This window comes from Epinephelus fuscoguttatus, linkage group LG24, assembly GCF_011397635.1.
Source record: "Epinephelus fuscoguttatus linkage group LG24, E.fuscoguttatus.final_Chr_v1".
In the NCBI taxonomy this organism is placed as follows: Eukaryota; Metazoa; Chordata; class Actinopteri; order Perciformes; family Serranidae; genus Epinephelus; species Epinephelus fuscoguttatus.
In genome coordinates, this window is record NC_064775.1 from 1,793,352 (window position 1) to 1,819,034 (window position 25,683).

General features: G+C 40.8%; 1 protein-coding gene across 6 annotated transcripts in view; it reads right to left on the minus strand.

Moving 5' to 3' along the window:
* agap1 (ArfGAP with GTPase domain, ankyrin repeat and PH domain 1) overlaps positions 1-25,683 on the minus strand; it is a 193,572-nt gene that overhangs the window by 114,801 nt on the left and 53,088 nt on the right. For all 6 annotated transcript variants that reach the window (XR_007448760.1, XM_049570050.1, XM_049570049.1 and 3 more), the window contains exons 2-3: positions 8,481-8,539; positions 8,316-8,403 (exon numbers count right to left, since the gene is read on the minus strand). Coding sequence is in view for 5 of the 6 variants with exons in the window: in XM_049570050.1 (XP_049426007.1) it covers positions 8,316-8,403; positions 8,481-8,539 (147 nt within the window). In the remaining variant the exon portion in view is untranslated. The remainder of the gene's footprint in view (positions 1-8,315; positions 8,404-8,480; positions 8,540-25,683) is intronic.

The window sequence follows — 25,683 nt, forward strand, 5'->3', positions numbered from 1 at the left end:
TTGTTGGCTAAATGTAACTACGTATATTTGCTGGCTAAACGTAACCACGTACGTTTGTTGGCTAAATGTGACCATGAACATTTGTTGGCTAAATGTAACAACGTACGTTTGTTGGCTAAATGTGACCACGAACATTTGTTGGCTAAATGTAACAACGTACGTTTGTTGGCTAAATGTGACCATGAACATTTGTTGGCTAAATGTAACAACGTACGTTTGTTGGCTAAATGTGACCACGAACATTTGTTGGCTAAATGTAACCACGTACATTTGTTGGCTAAATGTAACCACGTACATTTGTTGGCTAAATGTAACAACGTACGTGTGTTGGCTAAATGTAACTATGTATATTTGTTGGCTAAACGTAACCACGTACGTTTGTTGGCTAAATGTAACCACGTGCATTTGTTGGCTAAATGTAACCACGTGCGTTTGTTGGCTAAATGTAACAACATGCGTTTGTTGGCTAAATGTAACTATGTATATTTGTTGGCTAAACGTAACCACGTATATTTGTTGGCAAAATGTAACCATGTGCATTTGTTGGCTAAATGTAACCACGTGCGTTTGTTGGCTAAATGTAACCACGTGCGTTTGTTGGCTAAATGTAACAACATGCGTTTGTTGGCTAAATGTAACCACGTGCGTTTGTTGGCTAAATGTAACAACATGCGTTTGTTGGCTAAATGTAACCACGTGCGTTTGTTGGCTAAATGTAACAACGTGCGTTTGTTGGCTAAATGTAACCACGTGCGTTTGTTGGCTAAATGTAACCATGTGCGTTTGTTGGCTAAATGTAACCACGTGCCTTTGTTGGCTAAATGTAACCACGTGCGTTTGTTGGCTAAATGTAACCACGTGCGTTTGTTGGCTAAATGTAACAACATGCGTTTGTTGGCTAAATGTAACTACGTATATTTGTTGGCTAAATGTAACCACGTATATTTGTTGGCAAAATGTAACTATGTGCGTTTGTTGGCTAAATGTAACCACGTGCTTGTGTGAGACCTGGATACAGCATTGGAGACGGAGCCCCGTACATTCCTATGAAAATTGCTCAGTGGCGCATAAAGCCAAAAAAGCCTAATTTCTGTGGTATGAAATAACCTGATTTCCTGGCGGTTTCCTGGAAAATTCAGCCTTCAAAAGTTCTTCACGAAAATTCTAAGAAGGTCTCAGGTTTTAAGTTGTTACAACCTGTTCACTCATTAGCAATAAAAAAACGATTAAAGCGGGTAAAAAGTGACAAAGAACCGCCGTGATGAAGGTTTCCTGACCCTAACCAAGCTGCTTCTGTGCCTAAACTCATCAAAAAGCGCAGTACAATGCGTCTACTTATTGTTTCAGAGTTCGGGTGTCATCATCAGAGTGATGTTCTGCAGAGCGGAGGAAACTAAATTCCTCTCTGTGGCGTTTTATTATCGAGATCGGTCTTGTCATTGTCTCGTCTTGTTACGCAGATAAACTGATAAATCAACATTGTTTCACAGATGTCGAAGTTTGACCCGCAGTCAAACGACTTTCTTGATTTTTTCCACGTTTTCACTCCGTCCTCACTTCCTGTTTTCCTTTTTCCGTTACAGTAACAAATAAATACAGCGTATATATAAAACAACAGGATCTGTGGACGAGGTCTGCGGCAGCTACACAAACTCAGCAACAGCATTAGTCTTGGTGGCTGCGGGTGATTTCCCAACCAGAGCTCCTTTCTGTTTTAATGGATTCCATCTGCTGCTGCAGCTCCTTAAACACACCACCGTGACTTTCGGGGGGGTCGTGGTCGCCGCTGCCTCGACGGATCGTTCCGGTGGTTTCACTGAAAGCAGCAGATACTTAACGTTCCTGACGATCAGTTTTCAAATCAGACACTTTTATTGACTGATTCAGTCAGAGCAGCTGATTCACTGTCAAGACTCTTACTGATGGTGCATTCAAGGACACTCTGAAGTTTAAAGTACAGTCGATACAAGTCATCTATTAACCAAATGATGGATAAAATAATCAGTGAATCATCTTTAGGGTCATTTTGTTGAGCATTATCAATAAAATAAAATGTCAGAAAACAGTGATAAATGTCCGTCTCAGTTCCTCTTGGTCCAACACGACGTCTTTAAGTGTCCCGTTTTGTCTAAAAATTGAACATATTCAGTTTAATTCTGTGTGAAACAACAGAAAAACACAAAAACTGAAAACTTTTACCACCATTTTTGATTGAAGAATTAGATTTAAAGATTCACTGTTCATCAAAATAGTAGGGAGGCCCAGTATCATATCCTGTGAGAATGCACCCACAAGTGTTCGTATAAAATCCTACGAAAATGCATCCTATGGAATTGCACCCACAACAGTTTATATATCTTGCGAAAATGCACAAACAATGGGCTATATAACAACCTGTGAAAGTTCACCCTCAACGATTCGTTTGATATCTACGAAAATGCACCCACAACTGTTCATATAATAACCTACGTAAAATGCACCCACAACGGTTTGTATAATAACCTACGTAAAATGCAGCCACAACGGTTTGTATAATACTGTGCGGAAGTGCATCCAAAACTGCTCGTATAATAACCTACGTAAAATGCACCCACAACTGTTCGTATAATAACCTACGTAAAATGCACCCACAACGGTTTGTATAATAACCTACGTAAAATGCACCCACAACTGTTCGTATAATATCGTGCGGAAGTGCATCCAAAACTGCTCGTATAATAACCTACGTAAAATGCACCCACAACTGTTCGTATAATAACCTACGTAAAATGCACCCACAACTGTTCGTATAACCTACGTAAAATGCACCCACAACTGTTCGTATAACCTACGTAAAATGCACCCACAACTGTTCGTATAATAACCTAAGTAAAATGCACCCACAACTGTTTGTATAATATCGTGCGGAAGTGCATCCAAAACTGTTTGTATAATAACCTACGTAAAATACACCTACAATGGTTTCTATGACATCCCACGGATTTGCACCAGAATAATGACGTTATGGACATAACGTAAAGTTACAGAGATTAGGTTTAGCAAAAGAAACATGGTGCTGACGTGCCTCAAAATAACTCAACATTCACACAGTTCTAAACACCAGCCTCCAGCGGAAAGTTCTGTGTTTTTTGACCCATTGACCAACACCCTGACCTGCCTCCTTATTGGACACTTCAATATTTACTCCTGTTAGTGCATTGGTCACATGATCACAGCCTTCACGAATACTCCGGTTACACACAAATTATGAAGTATGTGTATAGAATAATATATATGTAGCTACGTACGAACTTTGGTGCATTACTGTGTGTAGGAAAACAGCATAAGAACATCCTGCACTATTAATGTATGAAAAATGAGAAAGTAAAAATACGCATGTTCAGAACAGAAGAAAATAATTGTATTTTCCTTTTCAAAACATTTACATTTCATTCTCCGACAGCTCAACAGAGTATGAAACCTTGCACGTCTGAGTGTCCCTGAACGCAGCACAGAGAGGAGTTTTAAAGGACTGATGCTTAAACCTGAATAAGAATCAGTTTCACACTAACAGGAGCTGCAGCAAGTTTCCCGCTCATTAACAGGAGCTGATGTGAGCACCGCGGCCGTCTGCAGCCGAGGCTCCAGTCTGCAGCCCCAGAATACCTCTGGTTAGTGGCTTTGTGGCGCTGCGGTCGCCCCGGCCGCTCGCAAGCCACCAACTCCGCTTCCCAATCAATCGCCATGGGAATCCAGGCCGAGGCTTATTTTTAGATCCCAGGAATTTCAAAACAACACATCAGCTCCTCCTTTTATTCCTCCATCGTTATGCAACCATCTCAAAGAGTTGTTTTTTTTTAATTGGAGCTGGACGCCAGGCTCGTCATCAGATCAAAGAATTTTGGGGAGCTGTTGTTTGGGGCTGGCTCAGATATCTGGTATGTGGAGCTGCTTGAAAAGCCGTGTCGTGTTGCTCTTGGCAGAGCGGTGGTGTAATTAAGGCCGAGCAGTGGAAACAGACCGTTGGGCATTTAGCAGTCCGACACAGCAGAGTCGCAGAGGGCATTTTAAGAAGAGGTACGTCACTGCTGAACAAGATTTCATCTCTTTTTCTGTGTGGACACCTCGGGAATAATCTGCTCCGGGGATTCCCCTCCACCACAGACTCTCTGGATCCCTGCTCTGAGTTCTGGAGGAACTCAACTCTGACCCCTCAGAGTCTCTTTAACTCTGTGATAAACTCCTCTCGTGACTTATTAATAAAAATCTTTGTGTTTAAACTTTAACTGCACCCTGAGAACACGGGAGGCCCAGCTCCTCCGCTGAGGGACCCGGAGCTAAAATTGGTTTTTGGGTGGTTCCCCACATGATAAAAGCTGCAGAGTTTCACCCTGAATAAACTGCGTTTGATGGTTTTCAAGGCTGAAAACATACAAAGAAGTCGAGCCGGGTTAATTAGCTGCAGTTTCTCTGCTCAGCACCAGGCAGAGGAAGCTTTACTGACACACACGGTGTTAATGAGATGGTTCTCACTTTGTTTCCTGTCTGATTATTTCTTGAAAAGATGCCAAAGAAGTTTAAAATACAAGCAGTTAAAAAGAAACCACGAAGCCAAAACTTCCTGCAGATGTTTCAAAGTAAAAGGAACAGGAAGGAGTTTGTTCTTTGAGCCACTTGGCAGAGATGGCTGCCATCTTGTTTTTACATGGATTATTGTATTGTGTTCTTACTGCCACTAGATGGCACAAACACGTGTCCACGAACGAGAACAACAGGTCTGAGTTAAGTAGGATGAAGCAAACCCAGAATGTGAGGTCCACATATGAGGACACAGGGTCTAAGGAGGATGTAACATACGATTTGCAAGCTGGGACACTTTTAGCAGCTGTTCTTCTTCGAGTTAGCTGCTAACTGCGACTAGCTGCTTCTAATCTCCTGTGGTCAAAGTGTCACACCTGTCCAATCAGTGGTCCCGTCCTGCAGGCTGCCCCTCTGACACAGATGTCTACTTGGCGCTGTTGCTGCCTCTGTTGCTGACTTAAAGGCGAGACTGCTCTGGTACGATACACTGCTGGGTGGCATCATTTTGAAACACTGCCGGTAACAATAAAACTTAAGGAGTCCCTTTTGTTGAGGTGGATGGGACAAAAACTTTGTGTGCTAGCATGTGTAGCACATGACATATGTCACGTGACGTGATCAGATTAGTAAAAAAAAACAAAACATGTCTATTTAAGGCAAAACCTTGATGTTTTTTCATCTAAACCTAGCCACGTTATTTGTTGCATAATTTTAAAAACGAGACATTTACCGACATGGTCGAGGCGGAACAACAATCCAACATTCTCGCCTCAAACAGGCGCTTTAAAATGAGCTTTTAACTTTATTTGTTAACTAAAGGAAGAACAAACAACTACAACTTATTATTATTCTTTAAAAGATGTAATAAAAGTAGAATATTAAAAATAAACACACCTATCATATAAGAAATAAAAACTACTACCATAATGTAGAGCCAAATAATTATCGTCATTATCTCCCATAATAAGTCTCACAGTCTACAGCGCTGTTTTTTCTGTTGTTCAGAAATCTGAAATAAACAGAATAAGAAAGTGTTTGTCTCTCAGTTGTGTTCAGCTTTTCAACGGCGACCAGAATAAAAGCCTTTCACAATAAAAGCCTTGCAGCAGCAGATCTGTCCTCGACAGCTGATCAGTGATTAAAGGATGAATCATTTAAATGAAGCAGCTCGTGTTGGCCGCATGAACCTCACCCATTGGTCGATAACAGAAGCAGACGTTTCTCCTGAGAGGAGAAAAGCTCGAGTGGTGAAATATTCAGAGGAACACGGGGGTTTAGTCAAAGTGGGTCTTTGCCTGAGGAGGAGGGGGAGTTGGCAGAGGAGCCGCTTTAATATTGGATGAGGAATATGGCCGCCGACTCCGCGGGGCGTGTGAGCGGAGACGCTGCTGCAGGAAGCTTCAGTTAGATTTTTATTTGTTCACAAAGAGCCGGATGAAACATTAAAGAGCTCCGCCGAGACACTGTCCTGTAAGTTCCATATACTGTCTCCCTTAAATCAGAAATATACTTATACACTCAGACATCCGGATGCTTTGTCATCAGATTTTACAAAATATACACACAAAATACTTTGATCCAAAACATTTCTAAATGTAGAAATATTTCTTAACACTTAAAGAGTTATTTGAGAGAGAAGTGAAAAGGTGTTTTACTCATTGTACTGCACGTAAAGTAGCATAATGACGTCATTACAGCCGCACAAGTGACAAAGTTTTCCCTAAGGGACAACATTAACAGTTTATAAGAGGTAATATACTGCAATACATTTAATCACAATACTCAGCATATCGCAACACGTTTAAAATCAAAATAATGTTGTATTGTGATTAAAGTATTGTAATAGTATGTTCTGGTGATTCCCACCCTGATCTTTTATGGCTCTTATTTTAGGCTGACTTAAACAGGATCATGCAAACAGCGATCTCCAGCAGCCGCCTGCGGGACGTCGTATTTAAAGGGTTTAAAGGACCACGTGATTAATCCAGAAAATCATCATCATCATCATAATCATATATTTGTCACATGGAAATTATACATAGTGCAACTACAGTGAAATGTGATTCAGTCAGCTCCTTTGACTTAATTAAGTTGAGCTGAGCTAAATTAAATTAAGTCAAGCTAAGCTAAGCTAAACTACGTCAAGTCAAGTCAAGTTAATTTATATTAGGTCAAGTTAAGTTAAGCTAAGTTATGTAAAATCATGTTAAGTCACCTTAAGTCAGGTTAAGCTGAGTCAAGTTAGCTAAGTGAGGTTAAGTTAAGTCAAGTTACGTTAAGTCAAGTTAAGTGAAGTTACGTTAAGTCAAGTTACATTAGTTAAGTGAGGTCAAGTTAAGTCAAGTTACATTATGTTAAGTTACATTAAGTCAGGTTAAGTCAAGTCAAGTTAAGTCAAGTTAGCTAAGTCAGGTAAAGTTAAGTCAAGTTACGTTAAGTCAAGTCAAGTTACTTAAGTCAAGTTATGTTAAGTCAAGTTACATCAAGTTACCTTTAGCTAAGTTAAGTTAAATTCAGTCAAGTCAGGTTAAGTCAAGTCAAGTTAGCTAAGGCAGGTTAAGTTAAGTCAAGTCAAGTTAGCTATGTCAGGTTAAGTTAAGTCAAGTTAGTTAAGTCACATCAACTTAGTTTAGTCAAGTTAAGTCAAGTTAAATTCAGTCAAGTCAAGTCAAGTTAAATTAAGTTGAGTTAAGTTAAGTTACATTTATTTAAGTTAAGTGATGTCAAGTCCTTGTTTCGTCTTCTCACTTCGTTGGCTGCGTCCTCATAATTGTCCATATTTCGTGGTGGTTCTGGCAATCTATGGTTTCTGGTTGTGAAATAATTTAACAGTCCACACATCCTGACAACCACAAAACAGCCGCAGGGTCGCACTACAGTCGCCTCTGAACGATGACACGTTAGAGCAGTTATTCCCAGCTGAAGCAGGAGCACCTCACATTCCCATCATCACCCCATTCCTCATGTTTACTGACGTTTACATTTGGAAACATCAACCAAGCTAGCTTGCAGCTAGCTAGAAGTCAGCAGGAGGAGAGATGATTTCCTCATCCTGATGATGACCCACAGCTTCACGCCACCATCAGCCAACACCAACCACAGTAACCTCCACTACGGCTCCCAAAACAAGAGCCTAGATATGACGTGATTTAACGCAGCCGAAATCAGAAATCTTGTTCCTGCAACCAATGCGGGGTCTCCTGAAGTTCTGGTGGCGTCGGTGTGGCTGCTGGGCATCATGGTTAAAACCAGCTGATATCAGAATGTTTTAAATAGTTTAACACATCCTATATTTACTCACCCGAAACAGAAACGGCGCAGATTTCCATTTCAAGCTGTGATAAAACCTCCCTAAAATATAGATGCAGAGTGGAGAGGTCCATGCGTGACTCTCTGCTCTTCTTTATCTTTGTTTCTGCTCTGCTGCTCAAATCTGTGCTTTTGTTTCCCTTCGCCTGAGAAGAAAAAGCTTCTGGAAACACGGAGGCACGGCTGAGAGGACGCCGGCTCCGAGCGCTTCGCGTGCAGGAGACGGAGGTTCATAATCCAGCCTCGCTTTATTATTTTCTGCTCGCTTTCTAATCTACTTTTCTGTTTGTTTATTTATTTATTTATTTCATGGATCTAATCTTGGAAAGAGGAGGAGGAGGAGGAGGGTAAAGCTGGATGAGTTTGGCACAAAAACATTGGAGCTAATGAAAAGACAGATCCAGCCAGATCTCATAAAGACAGACAGAAAGAGAGAATGTCCTTACCTTCAGGTGACTCTTCCTGGACGTACGTTCCCGTCAGGTACCTGTGGACCAGCGCTGACTTACCGCTGGCCAGGTTACCCACAATGCCCTAGGGGAAAAGAGATCAGTCGGTGGGAAAGAATCTGAAATGTTTCTATAATTCTGTTTGAGATGTTGTTCACTCACCACTTTCAGTTCTGGTACCGTTCGACTCAGCGTCCACTCCTGACTGTTCACAAACGCATCTGTACGACACAAAGACAAAACAAAGACGTCATGAGCATGTGGTGCGTTCAGGTGCAGGCCATTTTAGCACGTAACAGGAAAACTGAGACAGTTGAATCTTTCTTCACAAGGCTCAACGGGCTACACGTCAACCCAAGAATGACAGAAACAAGGGAGCCGATCTGTTCCTGCTCAGTGGAGTCAAGAGGAGCAGGAATAGGGAGGAAGAGGAGGAGGATGAAGAGCCTCATTACAGCTGATATTTTTCATCCTCCACAATAATCAACGGATAAATGAAAAATAAAAATAATCATAATAAAAACAGAAATATCAATCGTCCCATTTTATTTTTTTTCCCAGAACAGAGCACTGAGTGATGATGTCACTCAGACGTTATCATTTCCCCACCCACTTTGTGCCAAGCCCCGCCCCCGTGTGCTGTGATTGGCCGTCGACACTGAGCTCAATGCATCAGCCACAAAAACCCAAAGTGACTGAAGAAAGTAAAAGACAGACGGAAACATATAAAGAAGTCAACATCCTGATTTATCAGCATCAGTGTGTGTGTGTGTCTGTGTGTGTGTTGGGACCTCCCTGATAACACTGACACTATCACACTACAATAACACACCACTGTGAACAGTTACAGTTAAAGAGAGTGTGGGAGGAACAACAACACCCCTCATTTCCCATGACCTCTCACTGCCTCCACAGCCACACACACACTCACACACACACACACACACACACACACACAGTCAGTCAATGATGCTTCAGACTAGTCTGAATCAATGAACCGCTCAAAGATCAGAATCCGACCATAAACTGTTCACGTACAAGTTTTGTGTGATTTTGGGACGTAAAGGCGTAAAGACACATGGCGATATATTTGGTCGTGGCTCTAAAACAGTGACCCTACAATGCACGGAGAGGTTCAAGGACAACCTTATCAATATTTTTCTGACATTTTAATACTAATTTTGGAAATTTTATCATTATTGTTATTTGTTTTTTAATTTATTTATATATATTTTTTTAATCAACATTTTTAAGACTTCTTTTCCTGATATTTTTTTAAACATTCTATCCATTTTTATTTTTTACACTTTATCAACATTTTTTCAGACATCTTTTAAAATATTTTTTCTGACTTTTTTTTTCTTCTCCCATTTCATTTTTTAATTTTATTTTTCCAACATGTTATCATGTTTTTTTTCCTGACATTTTTAGTTTTTCTTTGGACATTTTAATCATATTTTTCCTGACATGTTATCAACATTTTTTCAGACATCTTTTAAAATATTTTGTGGACAATTTATGAATTTTTTTTCTGACTTTTTTTTAGCTTTGTTTTTGGACATTTTAATCTTATTTTTCTGACATGTTATCAACACTTTTAATGACATTTTTTAGCATTTTTTGGACACTTCATCATTATTTTTTTCATGAATTTAATCATGTTTTTCTGGCATTTTATAAAAAAAAAAATTCTGACATTTTTAGAATTTTTTTGGGACAATTTAATCAAATTTTTCTGACATATTATCGACTTTTTTATGACTTTTTTTTTTTTAGCATTTTTGGGATACTTTATCATTATTTTTTCATGAATTTAGTCATGTTTTTCTGACATTTTACCAACATTTTTTCTGACATTTTGTTAGCATGTTTTCCCCAGACAATTTAATCATATTTTTCTGACATGTTATCAACATTATTTCTGATATTTTTTTAGCATTGTTTTGACACTTTTTCATAATTGTTCATGAACTTTATCTTTTTTCTGACATTTCATCAACATTTTTTGGACATTCTAATGATGGTAATAATTATATTAATGTGATTAATGTGACCCTCCATGTTGTGCTTCACAGTCGGAGAGGTAATAACCCGTGCAGCATCCTTGCTCACGCAGTAAAGGAAGCTACTGTACGTCTCAGCCTGTGATTCAGTCGGCGCTGCCATCGTACAGTCTGCAGACATCCATGTCACACAGCGTAGCTGCACCAAACTCATAAAACTGATACACTCTCACAGTGTGTCAGAGACTTAAACAGGTCGTGGTGAGCCAGTCCACTAACACATCATCATCATCATCATCATCACCATCATCATCATGAGCAGACAGCATTAACTGGGCCGCTCTGTGCCACACCTCTCCCCTCTGTTAAATAGGCCAGTGGGACGCGTCCACTTAGAGCCCTCAGTCCCTCTTTATTAATTCATCAGCAGCAATCTGTGTCACGCTCACACTGTCTCTGCACCACAAAGACACACTGACAAAAGCTTCAACGTCTGACTCACATGAATCTGACTGTGTGAAAATATCTAACAAATACCTTCTTTAAGTTATGAATCAATTAAGAACACTCTTTAATGCGTGTTTGTTTCATGTGAAACTGTCTGCCCTCCACCAGCTGAAAACACTGAGGGATAAACAGCTGTTGTGTTTGTCTCCAGATGTTGCTACGATGCAGAAGGAATCAGGAAGTGTTCTTTCACAATAAAAGTCTGTCTTTAAACCAGAACCGGTGTTACAGCTCAGCCTCTGTCTGATCGTGGTGGTCTGGACTATAATTAGCCCTGATGCCTGTTCTGTGCGTGATGGCTATCAGTCTGGAAGGAATCCAGAAAGATGTGCTCTGATTGGCCGGCCGACACACAGAGGGGGGCATTGTTGAAGGTTTTTACAAATGCCGGCCTGTGCCGGTGCAAATCCTCCCCTCTCTGCCAGGCAGGATGTTGATCCAGCTGCTTCCTGTTTTCAGGGGGCCCACCAGTTCCCCTCTGCTGGTTCCCAGTATGACCCACTGGCAGGGAGGCCACGGTTAGCGGCTCCGCCAGGTGACCAACCGTCAGGGTGGGGCGCGGTGAGAAAGTTAAACCAAACAGGAGTCACGGTGGGTTCTAAAGCAGAGGTGGAACTAACGCCCCCACTAACACCTTAACGATTCATATAGTTTTAAAAACGTCAAATTCTAAATCATTGAGTCCAAGTGGACATTTGTGCCAAATTTGAGGGAACTCCTTCAAGGCCTTCTTGAGATATCACGTTCATGAGAATGAGACAGATGCAAGATCACAGTGACCTTGACCTTTGTCGACCACATTCTAATCAAAACATCAGTGACTTAAAGTGGACATTTGTGTCAAATTTTAAAAAACATTCATTCAAGCTGTTCTTGAGGTCTCGCTTTCACAAGAATGTGAAAAAAATCGAATCAGTTCAGACATTTGTGCCAAAAAGTGGTTTTGAGATATTGTGTTCACAAGAATGAGGCAAATGCAAGGTCACAGTGACCTTGACCTTTTACCACCAAATTGTCATCAGTTAATCATTGAGTCACAGTGGACATTTGTGCAAAAGTTGAAGAAACTCCTTCAAAGTGTTCTCGAGATATTACTTTTACGAGAATGTGATGGATGCAAGGTCACAGTGACCCTTGACCAACAAAAGCTTATCAGTTAAGTGTTGAGTCCAAGTGGGCATTTGTACCGAAGTTCAGGAGCTTCTCTCAAGGTGTTGTTGAGATATGGTGTTCACGAGAATGTGACCTTGACTTTTGACCTATGACCACCAACAGCTAATCAGTTCACTAATCAGTTCATCGTTGTGTCCAAGTAGATGTTTGCACCAAACTTGAGATTTCTTCGAGGTCTTCTTGATATATCAAGTTCAAGAGAAAGAGATGAATGCAAGGTCACAGTGACCTTGACCTATGACCACTAAATTGCCATCAGTTAATCATTGAGTCCAAGTAGACATTTGTGCCTAAGTGTTAGAGATAAACTCAATCTGTTCTTGACATAAAGTGTTCACAAGAATGAGCCATAAAAAGAGATAGTGTCCTTTGACTTATGACCACCAAATTCTTATCAGTTCATCATTGAGTCCAGGTGGACGTTTGTGCCAATCTCAAAACTATTACTCTCTGGCATTCTTCAGATTTCACAATCCTGGACATGGGAAGGACATATGGCCTCCAGCTGCAGCCATCGCCAGCATGAAGACACAAAAATATTGAAAGCTCAAAGATTAGTCAATTAATCGATCAGTCAGTCAACAGAAAATTAATATTTTGTGTAATGGAGCTAAAACGTCAAACATTTGTTTGCCCAAATTTGCTGCTTTTCACCTTTTTATATAATAATCTATACACTGAATTTTAATTTTGGAAAAAAGACATCATGTTAGACTAAAGCTGGCGTCTCTGATTATTTTTTGGACATTTACTGACTCGACAGTTTCACAAATTAATCAATGATGAAGATTATTTGCTACAGCTAAAACGTGTCGGAAAAAAGCACAAAAATCCACGGAAACTTCTGAAGGTCTTAAATTCTTGTACAAGAAGTTCAAAAAGTAAATGTGTATAAAGCTGTGGAACACAGTTTAACTCTGTGGTGGTAATCCTGTTTCCTTGCTGCTGAGGAGTTCCTGAACGCCACACAGGAAACACAGAAACCAAAAAACAAGGAATGCTGATTGGACAAAACCGTGATGAGTCAGCGAGGGAAAGTCCAGATGAGTTTCAGAGGGGGCTTCTGGGTAAGAAGAACTCAAACCAGAAACATCTGGCCACATGTGGGCGGCACACCTGAACCCAATCAATCCGTCAGCTCGCACACACATTCCATAACGGGCATGTGTCGAGTGGCGGCCATGTTGTGACACATTTATAAGACTTTGTTTAAAGTCAGAGAAGAAGAAGACGGTGTCCAAAGTACGACAGGTAAGACGGAGATTAAAATGAGGACATGAGGAAAAACAGATGGAGTGGAACAGATGGATGGAGAAAGGATGGAGAGCTCCTCCACCGTGTCACCGCTCAGGGAGGGAAAACTTAGAAATGAGAGCGGGCGCCATGGGACTGAAACCTCTCCACCATCCAACGCCACCGCTGCAGTGGAGGAGAGGAAGAAAGGAGTGAGACACCACGGAGGAGGAGGCCTTCAAAGTGAAGCGTCAGGACTCCTGGCGCTCTCCAGAATAACTGCCGTCATTAATTCTCTTTCATTTCTCTCCTTTGTTTCTATTTTTGGTGCGTTCGGGTTCCCCCTCAGAGAGTCGGGAACATGTTTGAGTCTGAACACAGATTATAGCAGATGATCACAGAGTCAGTAAAGAACTGAAGATCTCTGGAACAAAACAAGACCAGGGACATTTCACTCTGTAAAAACGCAGGACTTTAAACAACCTTCAAACGACCTTTACCCCTAACACTTTCAGCACAAACCCTCAAGAACCAAACAGTGAAATCTAACACAAGCTCAAGATCCACTCAAGCACACGAACTCTTTCAACCCTGGATAATGTGGGGGGTCAACCCAAAGATCCACTGATCCACAACCTGACACCTTGAAAACCTTCTACCTGAAACCTCTTCATCTTAAACCTGTGGACCACTATTAAACAGACTAGACCCAAGACTTTAAATCTCACAGCAAACCCAGACCTCTTGACCCTGAACCTTAATGTCCTGAGACCTTGAAGCAAAACCGAGACGAACCACAAGATGTCAACACCCTGAACTTCAAGAACCAAAGTTCAGAATGCATGATACGGATTTTTTCAGCCAGTACCAACAACCCATAATGACCTTCTTCTCATGGCCGATACAACAGACAATAAATCTCACATTTCTGTATTTCAAAAAGAAGTTTGAAGGGCAGTGTCAACAAGGGATGAGTTCGTATGATAGCCTACGAATTTGCACTCAACAAATGACATTACGTCCTTAATGTACAGTTCCGTAATTAACATGAGGTTTAGGAAAAGAAACAAAGTGAGGACTCTGACGTAAAGTCCCAGGCGAAAGTTTGTTTTCTTGTGACCCATAGACCAATCTCACAGCAGACCAAGACCTCTTTACCTTGAACAGATCCTGAGTCAGAGAAGGCCTGAAATACCACAAAAACCCAAAACCTTTAACTGCAAAGAATCCAAGACCTGAAACATTTCAGAGTTTCAATCGTAAACCAAAAGAATCCAAAGTTTCTGACATCAAACCACGAGCTTTAACCTGCCATCCACAGATCTGTGTCTAAAACCTGAAGAGCTCCGAACCTGACGAGACAAAGACTGAACGTCTACACACGGCAGACCTGAGAACCCACGACCTTAGATCTAAAATAAGACGCCATTTTGATCCTGTCATCACAGACCCGGAGACACAGATCAGCCTCTTTCAACTCAGCTGCAGTTTGTAAATTCTCAGCTCCACATATTTGGCTTTTGACGAGGGCCACACAAAGACAGAGCGTCCTCGTGTTTATGTGAGCGCAGCTGGACGACACAAACACAACAACCGAGACGCAACAGGAACAAACAAGATAACGCTGACTTCAGATCTGCTCCGACCGGCGTTACTTTGAGTTACCGTCCAGTTTAATCCGGTTCAGGGGGACACTTTAACGTCTTTTAGACACAAACAGTGCGCTGACACACGGAGCTACATCGCCACACGAGACGTGTTAGAGGAGAAGCAACTAGAGGAGGGAGAGGAAGTGAGGGATAAAAATAAGATGAAGATCAAAAGATGGAAATGAAAGCCAGGACGCCACAACTCTGACTTTCATTTCCTTGCTCCCTCGCTCCCTTCTGGGTCGGATTTTATACGTCTCAAAAATGGTTATATACTGTTCTCATTATATTTCAGATCTCATGGACGGAGATTTTCCCATCAGGCACTACTGCAGAGCAGGAACACAACATCATGATCCAGATGTTTCACCGCCACAGATGTGAGACGATACAAACTGACTGTGTGTCCAAACACAGCGAGTCAGAGCCACCTGGAATGCAGCAGGTACCAAGGTGCAACTATTTAGACGCTAAAGACATGAACAACAGCAGCGATGCACGGACGGCGTCCAGACGGGACCAGGCCAAGTATAAATGAGGTGACGGCGGGGGCGCTAAGCCTCGTGGACGCACTGCTGGCTTCAGTCGACCAAACAGTGAAAGGTCTGGAGTCAACAAGGCACAGGAATAGAAAGGAGTTCATCCTCACAAACACGGAGACGGAGACGGAGGGATAGATGGAGGGATGCATGGAGAGAGAAGGAGCGAATCAAAGAGACGAGATGAGAAAGGAGAGACAACATGAAGAGGGAGAGGACGGCAGAGGAGGATAAAACACAGGAGAGGAAGTCAGAGATAAGAGACACACACAGAGTATCAGAGGCAGACAATAAAGAAAAGATGGCAGCCGGCCAACACACACACACACACACACACACACACACACACACACACACTGAGCTGATCTGTGGTCTGTTGTGTGTTAAAACATGTGGCGCTGCTCAGCACGACGCCGGCTGCAGACCTGACGTGTGCCAAAAAACCCGAATCATCAAAAACAAAACCATAAATAAGAAAACTCTGTTATAAATAATATAATAAATCTTGAATGGTGACAAAATAATGCCAAAATAAAACCATAAAAAAAAAGAATTAAAAAAAGAACATTGAAATTGAACATTGAAAAAAAATGTAAATAAAAATAAAAATTGTAAAAATTAGTAACAACAAATTGTCACAGAAAATCATCAAAAACATTTTAAAAAATTCAACACAAAAGCCATACATAAAAATAAAAAATAAAATAAAATACACTTTTTAATAAAACCAAAATAAAACTAAAAAGTATCAAATAAAACCAGAAATTGTAAGAAACAAAAATACCAAAAAATATTTTTAATTGTAATTGTAAATAAAAACAAAAACAGCAGAAAAATATGTAAAAACAAAAACATACATAAAGTCAAAATAACACCAAAACTTTGCAAATAAAACCAAAAATCGTAAGTACAAAAAATACCACCAAAAATCGAAAGAAAAAAAATGTAAATAACACCAAAACAGAAAAAATGTACAAAAAAGTAAAGAGAAAAATGTGACCAAAACATACAAAAAACCCAAAATCAGAAATAAAACCAAAATTAAATAAAACAATTATACAAAAAAAATAAAAAAATAAATCATAAATCACATTAAAACACAGAAAGCAGCTTCAGGTCACAGTCAAGGTCAAGGTCAAGGTCAAGGTAAACTTTTTTGTCCCACCAGGTGGGAAATGTGTCTTGGGCTAACCAGCCACACTGCAGCCAATAAAATAAATAAATAAATAAATAAATAAATAAATAAACACAACAACAAGAGTAATGACATTTATAACGGCCACGTTCCATTCAGCTGAGCCTGATCCAGAGCTCTGGTCTCTGACATGACTTACTGGGACTCTTACTGGGACGGGGACATCTGTGATGGTTTTATAGACACCAGAGTTTTTAGTGTCTGTTGATTTTATTGTTCCTTCATCTTTAATCTGTGTGTGACAACACCCTGAGCTCTGGAGGTGCACTGTACCTTTAAATGTTGGTTTAAATGTTGAGACGTGTGACGGTCCAACATGATGTCACACGTGTCAATAACAGAACCCGGCAGCCACAGACGCAGCTGCACGTCACATCACAGTCGACCTCTGAATGACCGCCGGCTGCATTCAGCCCACAGAGGCTGGTCGGCAGCCGCAGCCAAACCCGGCCTCGGCTGGCTGCTAGTTGTTGGTAATTACGGCACGCCGCTGCCAAACACACACCGAAACCCTGCGGGGGTTTCTGGCCTGGATCGACCTCTCACGCCTGGACCTGCGCCTGAACAGGAGGAGGAACGCTGGAAGGTTCGTACGGCGCAGGATCAGAGTCAGGTCAGGACTCAGATCATCAGTGTGTCAGGTGTGTGTGTGTGTGTGTGTGTGTGTCGCCTGCAGGCTGCAGAACACACACACACACACCTGGCTGTGTCTGCAGCTGCCATCCCATAATACTGTGTCTGAACACTGAAGAGCAGCTAAAGTTCAGCTGAATCACTGGATCCTTCCAAACATCAATAAACACCGATCAAAATAGATCATGACCACTGTATTTAATTTATTTAATTATAACTGTTCATATTGTGACTTTATTTTCCAGCAGCTCAACGACACCAAGACTTTAAAACTTTACAGTTTAATCTGCATTTCACTCTGCAGCACCTGCACACTGTCAGCTACGCCTGTCTCATTACTGTTATATGGTAGATAACATTAATATTAAATACATTTAGCATAAAAACAAAAATGAAAAACAATCTAAAAAAAGGAAATAAAACCAATATCTCCCAAAACACACACAAAAAGACAAAATAATACAAAAAAAATCAGAAATAAAACAGACAAAAAAATTTAAATATAAAACAAAATAAAACAAAAATTAAAAAAAAAAAAAAATCAGGAAAAAAAAACTAAATCAAAAAAGAGAAATAATTGTTTAAAAAAGGTCAATAAAAGTAAAAAATGAACACAAAATTCAGAAAAAAATTAAATAAGATTAAAAAAGAATAAGACCAAAAATGTAAATAAAAACAAACTAAAATTTATGTTTTATAAAGTAAATCAGAACAGTAAATAAACACAAAAATTCACCAAAAATAGTGAAAAAAAAGTTTGACTAAAAAAACAAAATAAATAAAAATTAATAAAAAACAAAAAAAGGTGAATAAAACTAAAACAGTTAAACTCAAATAAAACAAATAAAAACGTAAAAAAAAACCAAATAAAACCAAAATAACATAAAAAAGGTCAATAAACCTAAAATAGTACAAGAAAAATACAAAAAAGTTACAAAAAAACAAAGTAAATCTAAAAAAGTTAATAAACCAAAATATGAACAAAACACACAAAAAAATGTAAAAAGAAAAATAAAATAAAACCAAAAACTGTAGAAAATAAACAAAAACATCAGAAAGGTAATTAATGTTAATGTTTGTGTTTCGTGGCCTCTGGACGTCAGTCACACGTGCATCAGTTAGATATTAAATCCTCACATCAAACCAACTTCCTGTTGATGAGTCAGTTTACACAACAACACGCAGAGTCAACAGCGGCGTCTCAAACTGACATCATCGTGACATCACAGGCCAAACCACAGACGTAACCTGAGGCATGCTGGGAATCCTCAAACTGGTTCTGACTCAAGTCAGGAGGTGAACATGACACGTCTGACACAACACGCCACGCCTCGACCACAACAACACGCCACGCCTCGACCACAACAACACGCCACACACACTGTGCACACACTGCAGGTATATATATACACACACACGCACACTGTTCATGACCAAATGTTTTGTATTAAGATTTCTGCGTCTTCAAGCCCCTAAAATCATTTAGTGACTGATTAATAAATAAAAACAAACACTTTATTTGTTTTTTCTTTCTTTCCAAATCTGTACACAACTGTCTATAGAGAATTAGTTCATTCTTCATTCAGGAATATAAACATTCAGCTTGTTTGCCTCTGTTGGAAAATACAAGAAAATAGGATTAAATATTGAATAAGAATATTTTACAGTATTTTTTTTTCCATATTTCTATTGATTTTTTTCATATTTTTATTGTATTTTGTCTTTATTTTATTGTATTTATTTTGTATTTCCTATTTTGTTTTTTTCCCCCATTCCTTAAGTATTTCTTAATATTTTATTGTATTTTTTCCATATTTGTGTTGATTTTTTCCTATTTTGTTTTTCCCCATTTTTTTAAAAAAAAGTATTTCTCCCCATATTTTAATTGTATTTTTTTTTTTTTTTACTTTTTTCTATTCTTTATGTTTTTTGACTTTTGCAGTATTTGATTTCATTTTTATTTCTCTAACTATGTTTATTTTATGCACCAATGAAGCAATAAATGTTTTACATGGTATTCTGTGCACAGAAGATGATATGAGGGCCTAACATATTAACAATAAGTTAATAATAATATTCAAATTGTTTTTGTTATAAATTCAGTGACCAAACAAACTATAAAAACACAGGAAGCTGTTTAATCTAATTTTCTGACACCTCGTCTGTGTCAACGAGCCGCTGCCAAACATGTCAGAGTCGCATTACAACATTAATCCCATCATCCTGAGCGCTGCCACGACGCCACCACACCGACCTGTCGGATTACAAGCTGGAGGATTTACAACCAGCTGAGGGAGGAGGTGATGAGGAGGAGCAGGTGATGAGGGAGGAGGTTCATTGCTGCTGTCACATTAACGAGGGAAGAAGCTCCTTCAAAGTTTGTATCAGGATGTTTTGTGCCTGAACAAACAAACACTTCCTGTCTGACTGTCTCAACTCTGGGCGCTGCTCAGGTGGAGTGACATCATGCCAATAACAACATAGAACAACAAACGCCTCCGTCGCCACGTGGACGGTTTGACAGCTCAGGAATGCGACTGCGTGACAAACCGACAGCGTCTGACTACCGGAGGCTGGGTGAACAAAGACACGTCACATGACTGCAGCTGAGAGATATGCAAAGTGTTGACATACAGAACATTTACATAAATCAAAGACTGCAGACGATTATGACGCTCGTTGGGAGTCCCTCAGGGGTCACTGCTGGGTCCACAGTCAAGTGGTGCGCAGTGTAACTGAATGTTCATTTGGAGACGTCACCAGGAGCTGCAGGACAGATCCATGAGCACTGTCTAATCTCAACACCACAAACAAACTGACCTGAGACCAGTTTAAAGTGTTAATCAGCCTCCCAGTAACACCAGTCTGATCTGAGGTCGACCAGTGGCTCCACACGGCGTGGAAACACTGAGCGCTCTTCGCTTTGTTTGTGTTCACGGTGCCCACGAGCCCACCAACGCTCGCTAAACACACACGCTGTTTGTTTATTGGACAGAGTGTCGACATGCTTTCATCACACACACACACACACACACACACATACTGAGTGGGATCATGGGTGGAGCGTGGCTGTTCGTCCCCTCGGGGCAGGGTGTATTATATCTGTGTGTGTGTTGGGGGTTAACCCTTCGTCTGACTGTGACAAATCAGAGCGGCGCTGCCTCATCAGTCACACACGACATCATGTTATCTCAGCCTTCGACCTTCACGCTATCTTTCTCCTCCCCCTCTTCTCTCCGTCCGACAGACGTCATGAACACACACAATTATTTTTTCGGCCCATCTGCTGTTTACAGGTTTATTATTTTATTATTCATTTTCACACCTCTGTGGACGTTAAAACATACAGCTGATTTAAATTCTCCCATCTGAAGCACTAACACCTTTAAAACGTGTTAAATTTTGTTTGTCTCTCTATAGTCTTTATTCTATTCAAATAAAAAGAACGTTAAATGTAGAGATTTGACCAGTTTTATCAAATAAAATAACACTTTTAAAGCCAGTTGTGGCTCAAACGAAGGCAAAATTAATTTACAGACACTTTAAGCTGAATTCTAATTATTTAATGCTCTTATTTTAAAGCATTTAACACATTTTAAATCTTAAATTTAGAGGTATTGAAAGATTTTTAATGCTCTTGTGTGTTTTAAATAATCTAGTACTTACAGTAAATATTACCGCCTCACAGTTACAGTTAACGTCCAATTCTGTCGTAATTAGAATACGAATTCCTGAGGTGTGGCCAAAAACATGGTTTGTGAGGTCAGAGTGACCTTTGACCACCACATACATAATGTGCACATAAGGTATTGCGTTTATGTAAATGAGATGGACGCAACATCACAGTGACCTTTGACCATCAAATTCTAATCAGTTCATTACTACGTTCAAGCAGACGTATGTGCCAAAGTTGAAGAAATTCCCTGACTATGTTCTTGAGATATCACCATTACAAAACTTAGACTGACACGGTCACAGTGACTTTGACTTTCATCTATCAAAACCTAATCAGAATATCCTTGAATCCAAGTGGACATTTGTGCCAAATTTAAAGATATTCCCTGAATGTGTTCTTCAGATATCGCCTTTACAAGAATGAAATGGACGCACAGTCACAGTAACATGTGACCAACAAATTCTAATCAGCTGACTCATCGTTGAGTCTAAGCGGATGTTTGTGCCAAATTTGAAGAAATTCCCCCAAGGTGTTCTTACGATAAAGCATTGACAAGAATGAAATAGACACAAGGGCACAGTGACTTTGACCTTCGTCCATCAAAACCTAATCAGAATATCCTTGAATCCAAGTGGACATTTGTGCCAAATTTGAAGAAATTCCCTGAATGTGTTCTTCAGATATCACCTTTACAAGAATTGAGACGGACCCAAGGTCACAGTTAGCTTTGCCCACCAAACTTGAATCTGTTTATCTTTGAATCCAAGTGGATGTTTGTGCCAAATTTGAGGAAACTCCCCCAAGGTGTTCTTAAGACAAAGTACTGACAAGAGTGACATGGACACAAGGGCACAGTGACTTTGACCTTCGTCCATCAAAATATAATACGTTTATTCTTGAATCCAATTAGACGTTTGTGCCAAATTTGAAGAAATTCCCTCACTATGTTCTTGAAAAATCACCTTTACGAGAATGAGACAGACACAGGGTCACAGTGACCTTTGACCATCAAACTCTAATGTATTTATCGTTGAATCCAAGTGAACGCTTGTGCCAAATTTAAAGAAATTCACCGAATGTGTATTTGAGGTATCGCCTTCACAAGAATGAGATGGACGCACAGTCGCAGTTGCCTTTGGTCATCACAATTTAATAGTTCACTATCGGATCCAATGAACGTTTGTGCCAAATTTAAATAAATTCCCTGACTATGTTCTTGAGAAATGACATTTACGAGAATGAGACGGATGCACAGTCACAGTTACCTTTGACCATCACAATTTAATTAGTTCACTTTTGAATCCAATGAACGTTTGTGCCAAATTTAAGAAATTCCCTGACTATGCTCTTGAGAAATGACATTCACAAGAATAAGAAGGACGCACAGTCGCAGTTACCTTTGGTCATCACAATTTAATAGTTCACTATCGGATCCAATGAACGTTTGTGCCAAATTTAAGGAATTCCCTGACTATGTTCTTGAGAAATGACATTTACGAGAATGAGACAGACGCACAGTCACAGTTACCTTTGACCATCACAATTGAATTAGTTCACTATTTAATCTAATGAACGTCTGTGCCAAATTTAAAGAAATTTCCTTCCAGTGTTTATAAAATTGAATGTGTGTTTTTATTTCCTGTTTCCTGTTTCCTGTGATCGTGTCGTCTGTTCTGATGAATTAAAAAGTTTAAATATTTAATTTTTCAGCTGCCGTGTGAAGAAAGACGTGACTGATGAGACACAGAGACTTCTGTTTCCACTGCTGATGAGTTATTGTGTTCACAGACGTCGGGACAATAAAGCTTCCTTTGAATGTTAACTCACCTATCAGTCAGGTGACGACAGGTGCTCAGTGTGTGTGTGTGTGTGTGTGTGTGTGTGTGTGTGTGTGTACAGCACATATACCGCCTGTGTGTGTTGAGTTAAATGTGTGTTTCTACCTGTCAATTTGCATTTGTCGCTGCCGTTAATTAAACCTGTTGGACAGGTTAACAACACACACAGTCAACTGTGCGGAGCTGCACACCTGCTCTCTGTTAAACTGTTTCTGTCGCTGTATGGGCTGTTTGTGATGACATCATATACGAAGGATGTCTTCAGTTCAGAATGTTAATAAAGTTTCAATAACAAACACAAAATAAAGTAAAAGTTAAGTGTTGACAATGCACCAAACACATGTGTTTAGTAGTGACCCATCACTGTTTTTCCAGCAACTTTTTAGGCACTAAGCATGGGTGTTTTGTGGCTACCTGTTGCTGTTTTTCCAGCTGCTTTTTGGGCACCTAACATGTGAGTTTTAAAGGTACACGTCACTGTTTTTAGCTACTAAATGTTTGTGTTCTGTAGCAACCCTTTTTAGCTTTTTAGGCACCAATCAGGGGTGTTTTGTTGCGACCTGTTGCTGTTTTCTCAGTGGCTTTAAGGGCACCACATGTGGGTGTTTTGAAGCAACCTGACGCTGTTTTTCCTGCAGCTTTCAAGGCACCAAACATGGGTTTTTCATAGCAACCCATTGCTGTTTTTCCTGCGGCTCTATAGGCACCAAAAGTGTGTGTTAGGTAGCAATCCATTACTGTTTTTCCAGCAACTTTTTAGGCGCTAAACATGGGTGTTTTGCACAAATATCCCCATGTGTGTCGTGAACCAGCAGCAAACAGGTTAATTCGTCTTGGTTAGTCTGAAACAGACAGTTTCATAAGAGACGCTGCAGAGCCCACATTTTTCATTTTACTTAATATCTCTGTGTGTGTGTGTGTGTGTGTGTGTGTGTGTGTGTGTGTTTGCAGATATTAACCGTCCCAAAGAGACTATTAGTACGACCCTGAAGGAGGAGGAGGAGGAGGAGGACAGATCAGACACTCAAACAGAGGGTACTTTAAGTATATATCGATGCTGTCACTTTAGACACATCAACCTTTCAATGCTTCCACTGACGCTTCAGTTTTAACACCAACTCATTTCAAGGCTCAGCTTCAGTCTCCTTAATTCATCAATATCTAACTTCTACCGACACTTCCACTCCTTTCGGCACCTCCGCTTGACCCGACACTTCAGCATAGCTTTGATAAAACACATGTTTACAGTCACTGTGATGACGCGTCCACTTCACCCAGCAGCTCACACACAAACTGACACTTTAACTTTTCTCGGCGCTTCAGCTCCTTTCACTAACTCTGCTCAGACGTCTTGATTTGTTCAGTCACGTCGCAGGAAGCTTCTGTCAACCATCAACAGTCGGTGACTTTCTCCAGCTGACTGACGGCAGTGGGGCGGAGCTGACCTCTGACCTCTGACCTCCGACCTCAGGGTGCTGCTGCTGTACGTCTGCTCTGAGGGAGCTGCTCAGTGTTTACGTCAGCGTCTGGGCCTCATGTCTCTCTCACACACACACACACACACACACACACACACAGAGGTCGACACATGCCACAAAGCACTCTGGGTAGTAACAGTAGAGAGACAGGATCTGGTTTTCATTTGAGGAGAACGCCAGCTCTGTGTCGTCTCTGCTCGCACTGAAACGCCGCCTCAAGAAAACGACGGCTGACTGACCTCAGATCTGTCGTCTGACGGAGACGTGACTACATATCTGTATGTGTGTGTGTGTGTTTGTGTGAAATGAGGGGGAGGCTCTGAACGTGTGAATGTGTGCGAATGTGTAAACTCGTTCTTTCTGCTGCAGCGCTGTCGCCAGATTTAAACTACATTTACCTTATATATCTGAAACAGTCTGGTGTCTGTTTCTTCCACTTGTTGTTTTATTTGTGTATTCAGATTCTTTCCGTGTCTTCAGGTGTTTTGTACTTTTCACGTGTCCTGATTTACATGTATGTTTGTCGTTTGAATAAAGCAAAGTGAAGCACAAAAAGACACCAGGAAAGAGAGGACAGATTTTCTTTCTTCTTGAGATATTAGTAAACTAATATCCACGTTCCTGATGTTAACTTTTGGCTCCCCAGAGGATTCACCGTGACACTAACATGATGCACCGGCGTGTCAAACTGTAACCGGAGCTCTGAACATCGCCCCGAAACATTCAGCTTCCTCCTGGCTTCATGTCAAACAGCAACAGCTTCCCATCTCACGGACAACGGCGAGCCTTGTGTGAGGCGCTCGCCCAGCTGTTCCCGGCGGCCGAGGCCACGGGAGGTGAAGGGACGGCGGGCAGAGAGGACGGAGAGACGCCGGAGCTGCTGGCAGCGCGAGGCGTGGAGGCGTCGGAGCGAAACAACACCTCAGTGATACGAGTGCAGCAGGTGTGAGAGAAAGAGGCTGTGTGTGAGCGTGAGAAAGTGAATGTGAAGAGGACACAGGGAGGAAGAGGAGGACGTCTGTGGGGTTCTCTGGAAAGTTACGAGGCTGGGAACCTTTCCAGCGCCGACAGGAGCTCGATTTTAAAACTACGACACAAACAACAATCTCTCCCAGAGCTTCAAATGTTCCAGGAGGAAGCTGCAGACACAGAGACTTCCTTTACAGCCTGCACCTCAACACCTGGACTCTGTGACCTCACGTGGGACGACAGCTTTTAAGTTCAAGGTTCAGTCCTTCAGCCGTGACCCTACGTCTGTTAAAAGTTCCAGTGTGAGGACGAGGACACCACACTCACACTCTGACCTGATTTACTGTCACACTTTGAGGCTCGGGGGAAATTATGCAAAACACAAACTGACTCTGTTTTTATCTGATGTTGGTTTGATCAGTAGTTCATGAACCAGAAACACAGACTGACCTGCAGCTGACGTCTGTTCCAT